Genomic DNA, 18578 nt, shown 5'->3' on the forward strand with positions numbered 1-18578 from the left:
CAGTCACATGACTCAATGGTTTGGTTTTACTGCTGAAAGAACTGTGAACACACATATTTATACAAGCTCTGAAAGTGAATGATGTTTGCCAGTTCAAGAAACAAGAACCTGCTCAAATCTCTAGAACTTCTCTTTGCCAGAATGTCCCTGTGGTGAAAGGAAGTAGTCAGTTTGTCACAGTTTATGTTCTCAGCATGACATTTAACATCCTCAGTGACGCCCACACTGATATATGATAAACTTAGTGTATTTAACAGTAACTGTCTCACATTGGTGTAAAGATTTTCTAAAGACAACAGAAGACTGTAGTGTAATGTTAATGTGTAAAATTGACCTTGAATTGCAACTGAACTGTGTGACCTGCATGACCTCTAAGGATGAGAGCAGGTGGGCTGCACACTGCCTGTGCTGAATGAGGGGGGGGGGGGGTTCATCCTGCACCAGCCTCATTCCTCAACAACATCCTCAATGTTTTAATACACTTTGTGATGGTGGAGTTCCACAGTGTGTGACTTCAAACGATGTTAAATGAGGTTGTTTGTGACAGTGACAGTTTTCCAAAAACCCACTAAAAAGGAAGTAAATATCTTCCATCAGACTCAAACTGAGCTAAGAATTTATATCAGTTGACTTTACACTGCATTATTTTTACCTTAAAATGCTGCTATGATAAATACACAACAATTTAATTCTGTTTTATTTTCTTTAATTGTAAATCACATGGTGATTAATGTATTGGATTTCTAAAATATATGGATGAAATACAAAATAAGACTGTGATTTTTGCACAGAAGTAGGTGTGTTATGTAAACTATTACATATAATTCATATATGCATATATCATTTTCATAATGAAATGTAACAATTTCTTTAAGTTTAATCATATTTGTGCGAGGTCGCTACAATATGTTGATCCTTAATCAAAATGCTTCCATATTAATTTTTGATAGGTTTCAGTAATTATAATAATTATGATTTGGCTCTTTTGCCACAACACAATTCAGTTATGTTTGTTGACTTCCTTTCAATGGGTTACCATGGCGTCTAAACCGCAGACAACCTTTCAGGCGTGACGTCTACACATTTTAGTCTTTACTGTGTCATTTGAACACTGGTTTAATTAGGGCTCTGACTTATTCACTAGATAAATGATGTTGCTTGAAATGACATGCAGAGTGGTAATAACACACTTAAGAGCTTGGAACATTATTCACACGTTTATATTTTGTGATACCAGGCTTAAACATATAGATACACATACAAAAAAAACAGTCTTTTGAAATGTATAACGTCTCACACATTTTGTTTAATTTAAATTCTCTATACTGTGGTGTCCAATCACATTTACTATAGACTAATGGCTATAATCCTCAAACATTAGAAAGGCAAAGACAGTTGAAAAGGTCCAAATATAACTGGTTTCAGCCTTAATCAAATACAAAAAATATGTACAAATATGAAGATGAATCCAATACATCACTGAGAAAAATGGTAGGAAAAATCCCTTCAACACTTCAGAGGTACAATATTTTGAGGTATGAGTGTTCATATATTTGTTGATATAGGTTGGACTGAGATTTGTAAACAACCATTCTTAATACAGCCATACAAAAAGAGTAAAACATCATTTCAAATCTTCATATACAAAAATGTGCTACAGAAAATAATATGTACAACATTATAGGTCTGTGAGACCATGTAGGCACAATGAACTGGAACACTTTCCTTGAAATATGTTTGGTGGAGTAAAGAGCAACTCTGAAGTCGGTTGGAAATCCCCAACATTCCCAGAAGGTCCATTTATCAGAAAGTGATGGAAACCGCTTTAATTGATCGCCATGTAATTTGAGATTAACCAAAGCAGTTTTGAAATGTTTTTATAGATTCAAACAGGATAGAATTTCCTACGGAGGTTTGTGTGATTGTAGAGAAGTGGGAGGTTTTCCCCTGACAGCAACATTCATAATCAAGGAGTCTAATAGAGCAAAACTTAACATGCAGACGCTCGTTAATCTCATTGATCATATTCCCCAACACTCACATTCTTTAAACAGCTCTTGATAACAGCATGGAAATATTGGAACAGGGAGCTTTTATAGGAGCTTTGGATGTTTGATATGCATTTTCAGTCCAGAGTTTTTGGAAGGCAACTGTGTAGCTGTAAATTCCTTCATATGTATTAGTTTCATATACAATAAAAATACAGGACAAAAACATCATGTAACTCAAATAAGTATATACATTGTACACAGCACAGGCACACATCTTTTTACAAGTAAAGAGCTGCAACAAATCCAACAAAAAACATTTAAATAAATATCTTCATTCAGTATATGATTGATGAATTTAATTCAGTCAGAGATGCAGTTTGACTCATGATCTCTGGTGAGCAGATATAGCTGATTATTTGACTATAGCCCTTAATTTGCCAGCACTGTACCATGACATGTGATATTAATCTGCTGTGAGGTGTTGTTTAGATATCTCCTCTTGAATGTATCCTTTTGTCACAGTGCATTTCCTCTGAGTTTATTATAAAATTAAGATTTAAATAATGTTGATGTGAATCACTATGCAGAGGATACCCTGGTTTATCTATAATTTAAGCCTGAGGACAATTTGATATTAATCTGCTATGGGATGTCCTTCCTGTACATATCCTTCTGTCACATTTCTTCTGGATTATTTTATTCACCTTCTATATTAACATGAATCTCTATGCAGATGATACACTGGTTTATCTAACATTTAAGCCAAATGATCTCACTAGGGTAAACATCTGAGTAGTCATTTGCCATTGAGGGCTGGATGCTACCTTTATCTGAAAATCTTTACACTGATCAGACCATGGAGAACATCCGGTTTGGCAGGTTTTTGGATATTCAATTCAATTCAACATTAATAATATGATTTCAGTGACATCTTCAAAACAATGAATTTCAAGCTGGCATCCAGTACTGGCCCCTTTCATTAAATGGTACCAGACTGGCCCAAAATCATTTATATTGAGAAATGCATGCTCTATGTTTTTTTGTCAGGCACATTTCAATATACCACAAATCAAAAATAAACAAATATTACATATTTCCAGTTATTCACAGGCATGTAAACAAGACTAGTTTGCAAAATAAAGGCTTGTCTGTCATTCAGTTTTTTTCTTGAGATGTTCAGTGCTGTTATGAATAACAACAATTATGTTTTAATTCTGTATCTGAATCTGAATGATGATGATCATCTATAGTGAAAAGTAATAACATCCACTGTTATACATGGAGCTACAACTGCAAACGTTTGTAAAAGAACTGTGTCAGATGCTCTGTGGGGAGAGATGGATGCAGCTTCTTTGGATTTACATGTTCCAGTCCCTGTATGGTTGTGAGCATGATGCTGAGATAACCTGTGATGGGAAATGGAAAATGTTCATTGATAAGAGACATTCAAATAAAATTGGATTTGTTGAAAGTTGAATTAGTTGTACTTACTGCCAGACTCATTGTCAGTTTCCCCTTTTTGTGACCCATCATGTATCCTAGCCTGACACCCAGCTGTGTGTGGTGGTCTTTACTCTTTGGGGAAACCCATGATGCCCAGCTGCAGGGTCAAAGTTAAAGTCCAACGCACCGCCGTCCATGAGCGTGTCATGGAGGACAGACTCCATGTCACATTCCAATCTCTCGATGGACATGTTGTCCAGGTCACTGGGAAGCCGCTCCTGATGATGTCCGTGCGGGTGAACCAAGTTAAGTTCCCTGTAGCCGTTGCTTCTGCTATAGTTCACTGAGACATTGTGGGCGTGTGCTGGGTGTCCCCGGGGCAGCTGCATGCATGTCCTCAGGTTGGTCATTTGATGAGGGGCCCCTGAAGGACTAGTCAGGGTAGTCAGTGGGATCATGTTACAGCTATTCAAGTCTCGTGAGTTTGAAGGTCCCTGGTTATGTATAGCTTGTGGATTTACACGAGGAACCGGGTGCCTCTGCGGAAGATTCATCATTTTTACTCCACTGTGACGGCCCACATGGCTCTGGCTGCTGTAAGTGGCCATTAGGCAGCCTCCCATCTCGACCTGAGACACCAGTGTATCCCTAGAGGCCATCATGTCCCTACTGGCGTCTGCATCTGATGTCAGCAAATCTTTAAGGAGACCAGCAGAGCAGATATACTGGTTCTCATAAGCCCCAAAGCCTGGCTTGGTCTCTGGTAGAGTTTGCATGGGAGTAGGGGAGAAGGAGTTCATCCCCCCTGGGCCGTACATGCACTTTCGGTAGTCCTGTTGTGAGTGCTGGGTCAAGCCAGATGAGCTGTAAGGGCTACTCTGAAGCATGGCAGCATTTGAGGAATGTGGGGAGTCAGAACCCAGCGTTGGGATTTTAGGAGACAGCAGTTGTAGGTTATCCAACAGACTCTCCATGACGATCTCTGAGTCATGTTGGCCCAAAGTTCCAGCCACCTCAGACAGGCTGGGCAGAGTGGAGGTCATCTTGGGCCCCACTGCTCCAGAATAAATCATGTGGCCGTCAGACTCCCCCAGGTCATCCTGCTCAGGGGGAAAGGGCGAATGGTGACCGCTCAGAGTGCTGGCATCAGAGCTGGTGCGCGTCCTAAAGGAGCTCCAGGGTTCAAAGTCCTCGTTGCTGTGGGAGTTTGGGCTCCCAAGCCAGTTTGAGTACTGGGAACCAGGGCTACCAGCTCCTCCTTCAACCCCTTCTTGTAGAGCCATCTGGACACAGAAAAACATGAAAGACCTCACAATGACAAGGGTATTATACACTTCAGCAGAACGGTGATGATAGACACATTATAAATGAATTGTACCTTTTTCTTTGTCGCCCTTCCTCTGCTCTTGGCCAGCTTACTGTTGTTGTCCATAGAGGCCGCTCTGCGTCGAGGTGACTTTCCACTTTTTCCTCCCTCTGGATTCAGCATCCACCAGGAGCTTTTTCCTGTCCCCTCGTTCTGTATGCGCATAAACCGGCTGTGCAGCGACAGGTTGTGTCTGATGGAGTTCTGGACGAGAAAAGAGTGAAAGTTGTCTGACATCAAAGTTCTGTCCAGGCTTCAATTCAGCTAGAGGCATTAAGAAAATCTAGTTTTGTTTTCCAAACATAGCTTTTAATGGCACTGGTCCACAAGTTGGTCAATACATGAAAACATTAAACGTTGATTAAAGGTTTTAAACTCATGTCATTCAAATAAATACCGATATTCTTGCACAACAATCCTCAACTGTCAGTCAGGTGTAATACCCAAAATGCTTATCTAGTTTGTTTGTCCTATATGACTGTAAAAAAATTCTTTCCATCACATGTTTTTTTTATTACCGCGTCTCCATCGTACTGCTGTAGCGTTCATTGAAGTATTTTAAGTTTTAGGTCTATGTGGTTTGACTTTAGCTGTGTTTTTATTGGTGATCCCTCCCCACCCCTCTCAGTATGCAGTATTCATATGTTTCCTGTGATTTCCGAGTTTTATCTGCACAGCCACGTCCCACCCTCCCACTGCTCCAGTGAACTGAAAAAACCCCAACACAGATAAAACAAGAGTGTGATTTTAAAAGACACATTACAGAGAAAATAGATCCGAATCACCACAGCTGTTGGAAAATCCAACCTTGCTTGTGTTTTGTCTTAAACCCCAGGCATCTAGTTTTACAACTACGCTACTGAAAGAGCTAATTCAGACTGTATTTTTTTGGCTTTACCCAACTGCCTCAGTTTTTTTTGTATGTGGTCACATTTGTCCTTGTGTGAACAAGTATACACCTAAAGCCTCATTCAGTCCGCTGTCTCTAATGCTATGTTACGAACCCGAAAAAAGGCAACTCCTGCGGTACTTCTCACAGGAAGAAAAACAGTAAGACACAGGACAGAGACGTATACTGTACTGCTTTGGTCTCTCTGGACAAAATCGTCCTAATATGCTACTCAGAGCTGTGCTGCGTGGTGGGTACAATATAAAAAGAAACTAAGCGCAGCACAAGATGAACTAGCAGGGAATTTCCCCTCAATACCCATGTGAACCCAAAAGCAGCTCCCTGCAGTTAGTGAAGCCAGATGTCCCCAACCGCAGGATTCAACAGGGATGTACAAAGTATGGAGATAGAGACAGTCACATTGAAAACAACAGACAGATTGTCTGAGTGGTTCTCTGAAATGCTGCTCTTGGGTTGGGGTTCGGCGACAGATCCATTCAGCACAACTTATTCACAGAATTTCGACTCGTTTTCAATTGAATTATCATGCTAATTCGAATTTATTGCTGAATTGTTTCATTTAAGAACATTAATATTACTTTCTAATTGAAAAAACAACCACTTGTAAAAGAACTGTCATATTGAGAATGGTTCTGTAAAGTACATTTCAAAATAAAGCATTTTAGCTAACTGCATAAGCAAGACCAGAAGTAAAATATTTGGATGTCAGTCCAAAAAGAAGTGGATCAAGTTCATCCTTATTACAAACCAATTATCCTAAAGTTAAACATCAACTCTCGTCTTCTGAAGTCTGATCCTGAAGCACAGAGCTGTGCGCGAATGAGGTTACAGAGTTCGAACTGAGGATGGGGAGGGTGGCAGAGTGAGATGTTTTTGCCGGCAGAGCTGGGGTCAATGAGTTCACTGTGTGCTGAACACGAGCTCCTCAGCCCGCGCTGACAGAGACATGCAAACAGGTTGGATGGAGCAGGAACACAGGAAGGAGGAGAAGCTGCTGGAGTAACTCGAGGTGGAGCTAACACACATTTACACACATATGCACACACACTGCCTGGCCACAAAATGCAATGCTCCCTCTGACTTGTGTTCATTTACTTCGCAACCTTTTCTCCACCTTTTCTCTCTTTTACTATGATCACAATCTGTACCTGAAGACAGGAAATGAGTCATTAGTGGAGGAGCTGATATCTGAGCAGTGAGCTGCACAGACTCAGGCTCTGTAGACTAACTTTTGTCCTACAGACCATATGACAAGTCTTGCTCACACGCGGGTGATATGCAAATGTATAGAGGCTCTGATGAGTGCCCACAATAGATCCTGGACTGGATGGCTGGGCACTGGGAAGGGGCATTCTCTACTTGGCCTGGGATAATCCTCGTCTGAGACAGACCTCACCTCACCCAAAGAGAACAAAAGACATCCCCTGCCTCTTAATTCATGAGGTGCCCCATTCACACATTACTCCTCTGAAAGCCTGACCCAAGGTGCCCTATATGTTTCATTGTTGCTAAACTTCTTTATAGGATGTGTTGTTATGGCTCTTTACTTTTAACAGACTTTGAAGTAGTAAAATATGTGCACCTGTAGCTGCATGACAGCTCATCTGAATGTGGGCCATTAAGAAATCCACAGAAGATCATACGGATTGACCTCTCTTGGCAACCAGGGTCGTTCCCATGCTCAGCTTATGGAGGGCTGTCTGCGACATACATGTTTAAGAGAGAAGGTCTATTGAGTAGTTAGGGGGCGAGGGATCCAACACAAGCTTGCACAAGAGTTAAGATGCATTACAAACTGTTTATGTCATGACGAAGTATTGTAATGTGATGCAGATTTGCTCTTGCTCTTTGCTGCTCTTGGCCTGAGGACAGAACATTTTGCTTAGTGTTGGAGACAACTGATTTTTGTGCACTTAAAGTTTGCCCAGCTTTGCACTATCCAAAGAATTGTTTTAGATTTGTGCAACTATAGCCTTTAATAAATCCTATGTGCATATATGTTCCATGTGTATATTTTGCTTACTTTCCCCATTGGAAATATTTTTTTCCCATAATGTCAATGCAGCTGACACAAACGCAAAGGTTGTGGGTTTTAATGTCCCTGCTGTAGGTCATCTGGTGCAAGGACAACTGACATGGGGAAGTTTTTTTTGCTTGTGACTAAATCTATTTCCAGTTAGTCCACAGTATATGTTGGGCAGCATGCTGTAAATGCGTCTCCCTATATCGTCTCCCTATGCAGACATGTGCTCCTGTGAGCCCACCGGCTGCAACCCAGCTCACATACATGCTTCAGTTAGAGAATCCTCCCATGTATCCAATGATCTATTAATCATCTGCGGCCATAATCATCATGAAGAAGAACTGCTGCAGCATGAAGCGACTCCTCCTACCGGACTTCAAAACAATCGACACAGCTGCTGTGTCTTGTGTAGTGAAGCATGAGGCTCGCAGTAACGGTCGCAGCATAAGTAAACAAACAAGGCCCAGTTGCGGGGCACAGGTGCAGCTGCAGTGAAAGTGGCCTCATTCGCATTTGGTCCAAACAATTACACCCTCAGCATCAGACAAAACCACAGACAGGACACAGGATCCCCCAGGAGGCCGACTGCTGGAGAGCAGCTGCTTCTCAAATCAGGAACCTTGGTTTGATATCAATGGGCAGGTCTAATGTTTAGTTAGTGATGAAAGACAGGAGGAAAAAATACTTGACCTCAAATTTGCATTTACCACACGCAGATACAAATATAATAGAAATAATCGAGACTGTCACTTTTCGAGCGAAATTTACATAATTATTTTAAAAAGCTAAAATTCTAAGCATTACAACCACAGGTTTGATCATTTCAGTACACTCAAGGTGCAAACTTAAGATGCTTCTCGTGTTACTGTTTGCTCATGTTACAACATTTATATACTTGTGCTACTGCAACGCAATGTTTTAGCATGTCGCATATTAACATCTCAATGGTTTTATCACAAAAATAAAATGAGAAGAAGACATTGTAACACGTGGAACAGTATCTCAAGCAAAGAAGTCGGCAAACTCATTTACTTAACATTAGCCACCATAAACTACCAGCAGGTAATACCAGACTAAATACGGCTGTGGCCACAAAACCCCATAACGGTGCGATATAGTGTTCATGAGTTAAACTTTTCTTTCTTTCTGCACGTTAGCAGGCGGGTGTGTTGTAATTGGTGGCGTTGGTCTGACTGTCACAGCGAAAACTCAGGCAGTTTTAATCCAATTTGGAATCAACTTGACAGGTTGGTTGGGGGTGGGGTCAGAACCTGCACTATTGTTTTTTTGTTTTTTATCCATCAAAGGTCACAGCATGGCACATCAAAGCTTAGCCTGATGCTAATGCATGGGAAATACATTGAAACCACATGTATACTTATAAAATTCAGATACAGATTGTTATAATTAAAAGTAAAACACAATTTAAAAAAATTGTGCAACAACAATAATAGCCTAAGTACATTCAGGAATACGCCTATGGAAAAAAATATTTCACTGGCCTTCATCCCTCCCTATAATTGGCAAGTTATAATATTTATTAATTTGATCAATCAATAGAATTCTGCTGTGCTTTAAACTTTTTGATTTGATTTGATTTTAACAGTGCAACAGATATTGAATATTTTAAACTACATGTATCATGGGTGCAGCATCTCTGTGAGTCTTTTTTTCATGGTTGCTATAATTATTATATGGTCTTTGTTTAAGCTATGTGTTCTATTATTTCATTTATTCTGCAGCGATTGTGTCATAGAACACTTTTTATTCTGCTGCTTCTAATCTCATCAACTTCAGCAATGGGTTAAACCACTCTTGAGGCAAGACCTTTGAAGAAACCAAAGTTGCAGAGACCGACGGAGAACGTGATACAGTTGTACGCAGGCCAAATCAAAATCAAAACATTAACAGGAAGTATGCTAATTTGACAGTAACCACAACGTCTTCTTGACTAGTTTATAGACTATGTCTGCATGTCGGCTGGATCCTTGACCGTCGGAGGAAATAAATCGACTTCTGTTAACTGACTGATTGTAGCTCACATTGTCCTATTACTGTTGGATGATGCGTCTGCAATTAGTATCACAGTAATAGTGCGTATTCGTGATATGTGTGTTTCACTGGATTGCATTGACTAAACTCTTTCCACGTGTAAAACAAAAACTTGTTATGTAAAGGATATTAACACGATACCAGTTGCTTTAGTTCCCAGCTGCTAAATTAGAAAAAGTAAAAGGTCATGAAATGAAAAAAACCCCCGTGACAGAACAGTCAGATATGAGGTGTGATAAAGAGAATAAAAGAGCGTAGTATTTGCAGAGATTACAATAAAAGCACAAGCCACTTCCTGACTGTGTCTTCCTGTGCACCACCCACCGCCCACCCCCACCCTTCTCGCCTCTGTCCCAATGAGCCCGAGCGGACAGGGTTACAGGGTTTGGTAGAAAAAATGAAAAAGGCGAGCCGGGAGAAGAAGAGCCCTGCAGCTCAGTGTGGACACCATGTCCCCCTCTTCATAGCTCCAGGGACAATGCGGGCTCCTTCATTAACACTGAGCATCAAACTAAGTGACCTACTTCTGCAGTGGCTTCAAAGTGGGACCGTAACAGGAACAGGAGAGCTTTGTGTTGGGGAGCTCAGCTTTAGATAAACATGGAGGGGGCAAATGAGAATGACAGACAGCAGAAAAACATCCACACGTGATTTACTATTGATGACAAAAAATAGTACACACAATGTTTTCCGAAATACCAGGGTGAGTAGAAACTTAATCTTTCACAACTTGCACACTTTACAGGGTAGAAAGGCCAACTTGTTTTTACCGGATTGGACACTAATCTCACTCACTTCTGACCCTTTCCTCTCTTTCTTTACACCATATTTCTTCACCTCCCTCGCCACCCATGTCCTTGATATTTTGAATAATGGCTCAGAGGCCGGTTTCTCTTTGTGAACATAATATAGAGGGGGATTATTATCCTGCACAGGAGGACAATGTAGAAGCCCACATGCCAAAGATTCCACAGACTCACACATGTGTAGACAGCAGACTGTATACACAGGCCTCAGCCCACCGCCAGTCAGTCAGCTGACTGCTCCCCTCCTTCCCTCCAGCCATGGTCGCTCCACTTTGAAAGCCCCTGCCCCAAGCCTCCCTTTCTTCATGGGGTTACTTGAAGCATTCAGTGGGCCTCTTAAGTTCAGGGCAGGCCTCCCTTTTTAACCTTGTGATCCCAAGACAAATAGCTGGCAGTTATTCTGTTTTTTAATTTTTTTATCTTCTTGCCTCCCTCAGCAACAGTTGTATCTTTTCAGGCCCGAATTCATAAACAAATAATTAAAAAGTTGCTGAAATGTGATTCAGTTCAAACATTTATTCTAAAATATAAAATACAACATTTTTAAGATTTCCCTTTCTATTCAGATTTTATGGAACATTTTGAATTGCCTACAGCCATACTAGCATCAGGCTGCCAATGTCAGTATGTAAACATGCTGTTTAGTTGGCATAATATTGAGCACATTCATAACCTAAGTTTGCCACATTGGAATACGAACAATTACTAAGCACATGTGCTATATGCATAGTCATTCTCCTGCCTATTGAGGCTGATGTGAGTGTCGACACTCATCTTTGTATTATAAAACCTCGACAACATGCTCAAAGCCCCAAAGAAAGAATTGCAGCCATGTCTTACAGCCCATTGCACATGTGCAGCAGTGTTTCTATTGCCGACCAGACTTTTTATTCAGACTACATTGAGATGACATTAAATACTTCAAACTAAGTTGTCTAGGAACATTTTGGAAATATACAAGCCTCAATGATTTAAAATTAGCAAAATAGGGAATCCAAGGGAGTCAGTCTTCTAGTTACTAATATGGCAGTGGTATTAAACGAGAGGTCATGTTTACTTTAATGTGCAGAGTACTTATACTAGATTTACTCATAAGTAAGTATTGGCCATGTATGCTCTCTTTTGACAATTGGATCAAATTCAATGAGCCATATTTTTTTTGATCGGGACGATATCATCTACAAACAGTAGTTTAACCTTACAGTGGAATTTTATGTAACTTCCACTCAACCTGGTCTGCAGGACAATTTGCATTTTGTCAACTTTGCAGTTCCACTTTCATCAGTTGTAATTTGATCCAGGGGATGTCGTTCGAAAGGTTGGAGACTTAACTTTTCCACCGAGCATGCAGCTCAACTCATCCTGAATAAATACTGTCAGTGTTGTCTGTCACACATTTCCACTTGTGCAAACATCAGACACCAGATATGACAATCAACAGGCCACTGATTTGTATAGTAGGGGATTCTATGACAGCCATGCTGGATGCCAGATACCCAAACTGCCTTCGGGTTGCGTTGCACTATAATAATTGTTTTTACTCACTTCATAACCTTTGAAAAGTTCAAGGAGGTTGCTTAAACACTTGCTTTGGGGAAAATTACCTCAAAACCTCACTGCCAGTTAATGTGAGAGGTGCCACTTCCTGTTCCATTACATAAGGTCACAGTTCACTGAGAAAAACAGTGTCACTACCAGTAACACGTTAAAGTAGCTAATGTGCTGCAAACTGCCACCCATGCACACATGAATATCCCAGGGGAACCAGTCCTCCCAGTTGGCGGGGGGCCCTGTCTTGCGGCCAACGCATTGTGATCACTCAGCCACGACACAGCTTTTGGAGGGAAAACAAATAGCTCCATGACACGAGGAAGACAGGAAGCTGTAGTGGCACCAGCATCGTCCCCGTCCTGGCCTCCACCCACGTTCAGTTTTCTAAGTGAAGCTGTATAATCACTGAGGTTCAGACTCAATGCCCTCCACCCAGCATGAGGTCTCGGGCTTATCTCTGTCCCTTGTTACAATCGGGCTCCACACTCGCATGCATGTGGATTCTAAGGTCAATACATACATAAAACATAAAAAAGCAGGGAGGTGATTTATTTAACCAAGTGGTGGGAAAGCTGAAATGGAATAAAAGTGACTTATGTAGATTAAATGCACAAACAAAATGGTCCGTATATGGTCCCTCCTGTCTGTAACTTCTCTTTTTCCAGCCCTGACCCTCATGTTTTGCAGGGCGGGGGATGTTAACACATGGCACTGTTTTCCATCCACTCGCCAGGAAATGCATCACAGTTCATTGTGGGGGGACTGTCGTGTTTTTTTAACAGGAAAGTGTAAAAATAACTATTAGCCGGTGGTTCCAAGGCGAGGCGAGCATGCCAACATTTAGGAATGCAGAGGTTGAAGTAGAGATGTGTTGGTTTAATATTAAAAGATAAACAAGCTGCAGCGGCTGTTTTTCACGAAGAAGGTGTTTGCATGAATAAAACTAGAAAGTTACCTAAGGCCCAACTGTCCCTTTAAATTCAATCAAATTTCATACACTCACAGACATACACTCAATGTGTAGTGTAGTGACATGAGCTGGGTTCACACTGATGTGGGCCTGTGGTATGTGCTCAACATACCATCCTGTGTTACTTTGAAGCCACTGAACATCTGCAGAATACCCGTTTCCTCCGACACCTACTTGTGTAGATGGTCTCTAGATTATTTTAACAATAAATTAGGACAAAAGGATCCATAACACATCTATAAAGTGAGAGGTGTGTCAGAGAAAAGAAAGTGGACCAAACATCCATTCGAAAACACAGACTAAATTAAGAGTGATATTGTTTTTTCCAAAGTTGTATTCTATAAATTTGGCAAGTAAGATGATTATGATTGCTAACATGTAGTTGTTTATTTATGAAGTTATGTATAAGATCTACCATCACCTCAGAGGTTCTCTGCAGGAGAAAGTCAAGCTCAGGGCTTCCAACTGAACAAACCAAAGTTTTCAAGCAACATCAGATATGCATGTGAATCAAAGAGCTGCAAGTATCCGCCCCAGGGTTTACAGAGGTTGGTGCTACTGGCCTGTAATTCTGCAGACTCTCTGAGTTTCACTTGAACAAACATATACACCTTCAGCATTAAGGCCTGAGAGAGGGCACAAGAGGAAGTGATGGGATAAAGAGCAGTGATCCCTTTCTCCGAGCCGGAGCATCCGCTGAGGAAACTCTAGAAGACAGGAACACAAAGATATGAGCGCACGGCTCAGGAATGGAGGATGTTTGACGTTGTTCCCAGCGTCCCCTTCTCCCAGCCCCTTCCCCTCCGACACACTCCCCAACACTGATTGAGCTGTTTGTGTCACCTCCTGTTATTGTCAGGTTATCACAGAACAGTTTACTGCACACTAAAAAAAAAAACAATCTGTCTGCATTCCCACCAGCCAGCGCACCTACATTCAAGAAAGTGAATTGCAGAAAGACTAAGAAAAGGAGGAAAGGGAGGTTTAGCAGCGGGGCATGAGTCAAACTTTTAGACGGAGGTATCAAACAGTGGAAACTATATATGACTGAGGTTCACAGAGGCATTTCCTGACATAACTTCAAAATGACGTTTCACAAGGATGCAGGGGTGACAGGAAGGGCTGCAAGCTGAAGTACGAATCGCACTCCCATTTTGTTTTGTGCGTAGGTTTTATTTGACATCGGTGACTTTGCTTCTGTCCTGAGTTAATTTGTGTCCTTCACAGCTACTTTCACCTCATCATATGAGACAATAACACGGCCTGGATCCGGGCTTTTCCAACTTTTCCAAGCTAAATATTTCCAGGCCAACTTTCAAATCGCGGGACTTCACCAGGTTTTCCATGACTGTGGAAATGCTGCATAAACCATGAGTCAGTGTGTTGTGTTGCTGGAAAGACTCTTCTCATTTGAGTTTGTGCAGGATTAGGAGAAGCAACTGAAATCTTTGCTGATCTGCATCTCTGGCTTTGAACCACCGCACAGTCAAGTCAAACCTTGAATCTCATCAGCTACTTGACAGGTGTAAAATAAAAAGGAAAGACTGGACCTATAACCCTCAGTATTCTACACTAAACATCTTGCCAACCGTTATTTTTGCAGTGTGCTTCAAAAATATGTCCAGGATGTTAACATTCAATGCACTCCGCCTGGTGCTGAGCTGGTTTACAGCTGAAGAGTGTTTCCTCACTGACACAGCAGAGAGGCGTGTGCTACCACTGACAGAGGAAACCGCTCCAAAACTTCAAAAGGTTACAGACACGCCAACGTTCAGCAGTCAGATTTAAGAACTGAAACTCTGTCATGGTTCTTTCTTTTTTTAACCTTAATACACAAGAAAAAATAGTATACCCTCTCTCGGAGATGAGTAAACGGGAATAATAGTATCGTTATTTTTATGTTTGACCATAATCGTTAATGAGTGTGTGCTCAATATATACTTGCAGGTTAGAACTGCAGAAACCAGTATGAAAAATGGTATCTGCAGATTGATGATTGGAGAAAAGTTTAATCAGTCCTATTCTGGTGGAGGTGAAAGGTTGATTTTGAATAGAACGACACCTTTTTAATGAATCTCTGTGCAAAACCAAGTACTCATCCATGCTGCATATACACATAAAGAGTTGGGAGTAATTGCTATTGCTATTAAGCAGGCAGCCCTTACTGCCACAACAGGTTAACATATAGATGCATTAAAAGTGCTGATGCTTGCTCCCTCTCTCTCTGTAAAATGGGACCACTTCACTGACCGTGGAGAAGGAAACACATGGATGTTACTGATAACAGAACCACTGGATTTCAGCCATCATTGATGTTTTTATTAACACCTGTGATATGACATAAAAAAGGGCCTATTAATCCACATATTTCCCATTGGAGTACTCGGCACTAAGAGTAGGATGGAGCTGATTCTATTGTTGAATTTTTTTCTTTTTGGAAGTAGGGCTACTGACACATAAAATCTGCATGATACTTGATGCACAAAATCCCATGCAGCTTTCATAGAACTTTGCTGTGTCTGCTCACAATAATGTGCAGAAAGTGTAGAAGGTGAATCTGATGAAGATCAGCCAATGACATGTTTGCCTTTCGGTTTCTGCACTTTTTCTGCTTTCTGCACATTGAGAAAACCAGTCTTTTGAGACGGGGATGGGGCAATCCAGCAACTGAGTCATTTATTGCAAAATCTAACATGAGCTCATTTTTGCACAAGAGCCCCAACTTTCGGGTTGTGTCTTTATTTATAAGTTGACTGGTGTGTTGAGAGTTAAAGGGAGTTAAGAAAACCCAAAATCACAAATGGTCTCGCTAAATATGAAACAAGGGGATAGGACTTGATATGTAGTCACTTGTTCCCACTCCTTTCTCAGACATGATTTATCTATTTTGAATATTTGTTTGTTAAAGTTCACTTGTCGGCTGTGTCTTTTTCTTACTTGCTTATGTAACGATGCCGATTATCCGGCAGTGTTATGCATCACAGAATCCAATCTGCATTTGAATTTATTTCATTAAAATTTTTTGTTATAATTACACTTTTGGGGAGACACACCCTTATAAGGAGGTTTCTCCCCAGAAGTTACCAAACGTTCCACATCGACACTGCAGGCCTACACATGCCAGGTAATATTTATTTACTTTTTTTTTAAACAGTGCTTAATTAACAGTAACATTAATTAAATATATTAGAATGCATATTGGATTCTGTGACACATTACACTGCTTTATTAGATTTTAAATTTAATTTTAAAAAGTGAACATTAGAACCTATGACAAGAGAAACCACCACCGGAGCATCTCAGGTTCATGGAGCCAGACACTCACCTTCCAGCCGGCGGAGCTGTTGCTGTCTCCTTTATCCTTGAAGTACGGGACGCTCTTCACCATCCACTCGTAGATCTGGGACAGGGTCAGCCTCTTCTCCGGAGAGTTGTCTATGGCCTTGGTGATCAGGTCAGCGTACGACATGTTGCCCCACGCGTTTCTCCGGGACGAGCTGAGGCCGCTCTTCCTCTGAGCGGAGCCGCCCACAGGTGAGACTCCCGGGGGAGGAGGCACCTGTTGCGGCGGCGGCGGCGGCGGCTGCGGACCCGGGACCTGCTGCTGCTGCTGGAGGTGATGGCGGTGCTGGTGATGCAGTTGCACACAGTTTCTGTCCCGACAGTGAAAATCAGTGCAGGGCTTCACCGGCGGTTTCTGCTCCTCGTACTCCTCATAGTCCTCCTCCAACAAGCCGAGGCTGCTGATGAAGTCGGGGTTTCCTCCGGACTCCTGCTGCACCGACGGTGCCGGGGAGGACGTGTTGGAGCCGGCCGGGTCCAGGAGCTCCGGCCGGGGCAGCGGCCAGGTGCACGACCGCGGCCGAGAGAGAGGCTCGAAGTCCGGGTCTATTTCCACCGGCTGCGTCTGCGGTGGAGGTGGCGGTATCTCAGCCATGTCACTGTCACCCATACACTCACATAAATATATAAGTATGACTGTAAATGAGTTTACGAGGAGGAAGCACAGACAGCAGTGACTGTCAGAGCAGTGGGACTATAAAGTCAGAGAAGTGTTGAGTTCAGGCTCCTCTCTGAAGTTCACACCATCCCACATTGACTGGTTGTGACCGACCACAGTTTACATGTAGTTCTGAGTGTGGTGCTGCCTTCACGGCCCACCCACAGGCTCAGACGTCTGCCTTCCACAAGTTCACGGCGCATTCAAGCGCTTCGCAAGCCATGCCTTAAAGGGATAGTTCCCCCCAAAATGAAAATGCACTCATTATCTTCTCACCACTGAGCCGATGGAGGGGTGAGTGAAGTGTTTGAGTCCACGAAACTCTTTTGGAGACTCAGGGGGTAACCAGTGTTGCAGCCAAATCCAATACATTGAAGTAAATGGTGATACATTTTTCAAACGTAATACACACTGAACCTTTTAATGAATTCACCCTCATTTAATAACTATACGCGTCACACAAGCAATTTGTTTCTATAGAACTTTCAATCAAATGTACTTAATTTAGGTTTTATCTAATAGCCTATGTTTAAACAGTGACTAATGATTATAAAATGTGTTTTCACAGCAGCCATTTTAACAGGAAATAGCAGGTAAAAAAACAAGTGTTACTATTCATGCCCAATAAGGTGTTTACCTGACTCATGTTGAAAATGGCTTCCGTGAAAAGGGTATAAACAATTCCTCTGACACGTTTCTGCTACACTAACTTGTTGTGTCACATTTGGAATCATAATGGAGAATATGAAGTGATTTGCTGTTGAACAGTTCACTTATATTTTATTACTTATTTAATTTCATCCATACGTGTAAATGTATGAAAACATAGCCTCTATTTACAGTCTTCATAAGTCAGCCAAAAAAAACTGTTGAACTTTATTGATGCCTTTTCCCTTTACTATTATCATTTATTTTATTTTATTGATAATCTCATTTCATATATCTTCTTGTCTGTATTTAAGTTATAGGGTCGTCTACATTGTGTGCTCCATTCTATGAAGAGTCTATATATGAGACGATTTAACTGCCATATGTTGTTGTAAAATATATACTTGTCATATTTTGAATCATAATGGAGGTAACTTTATAAATACCTTAGAATTATTAAAAGTCCCTTAACTATTATTTAACTATTTTAATTTAATTAAAATATTATTTATTTTATTTAAAAGTCATACTTATATAAAAAAAGAAACTTATCAAACATCCTCACTTTTTATGGCACCGTAGCCGTTAGTAGTGCCATCTAGTGGATCTTCTGCAAAACAGACATTTCTGAGCATAGCCAGGTGCCTCGCCACACAAACACATTTCTTGTACTGTTCACACTCCGCACGCATTCCAGTAAGGAAGTGTTGCCAACATCTTATCATGCCAATCCCGACTGTGTTTAAGGAAAAGTGAACAAAATGTGGAAATGAGGCACTTTAAAATTGCGAGCGCTCCGTTTCCACGCATTCTCAGAC

The 18578-nt window shown here is 41.3% G+C and overlaps 1 protein-coding gene across 1 annotated transcript; it reads right to left on the reverse strand.

Annotated features, from left to right (window-relative positions):
- Positions 1-2715: 2715 nt before the first annotated feature.
- LOC117774873 (forkhead box protein O1-A-like) lies at positions 2716-17218 on the reverse strand. Its single transcript, XM_034607552.1, has 4 exons — positions 16438-17218; positions 4813-5004; positions 3483-4717; positions 2716-3397 (listed from the first exon to the last, which is right to left on the reverse strand). The coding sequence occupies exons 1-3, from the start codon at positions 17062-17064 to the stop codon at positions 3530-3532; spliced, it is 2007 nt and encodes a 668-aa protein (XP_034463443.1). The 5' UTR covers positions 17065-17218; the 3' UTR covers positions 2716-3397; positions 3483-3529.
- Between the last annotated feature and the right edge of the window lie 1360 nt (positions 17219-18578).

The sequence above is a fragment of the Hippoglossus hippoglossus genome, chromosome 14 (assembly GCF_009819705.1).
Source record: "Hippoglossus hippoglossus isolate fHipHip1 chromosome 14, fHipHip1.pri, whole genome shotgun sequence".
Lineage (NCBI taxonomy): Eukaryota > Metazoa > Chordata > Actinopteri > Pleuronectiformes > Pleuronectidae > Hippoglossus > Hippoglossus hippoglossus.

Excerpts from the sequence above, each read along its gene's own strand:
- LOC117774873 (XM_034607552.1), bottom strand. The coding sequence starts at position 17,064 with ATGGGTGACAGTGACATGGCTGAGATACCGCCACCTCCACCGCAGACG. Across the intron at positions 5,005-16,437 it reads ACAGCTCCGCCGGCTGGAAG|AACTCCATCAGACACAACCT; the intron begins GTGAGTGTCTGG and ends TTTCTCGTCCAG. Across the intron at positions 4,718-4,812 it reads GAAGGGCGACAAAGAAAAAG|ATGGCTCTACAAGAAGGGGT; the intron begins GTACAATTCATT and ends TTCTGTGTCCAG.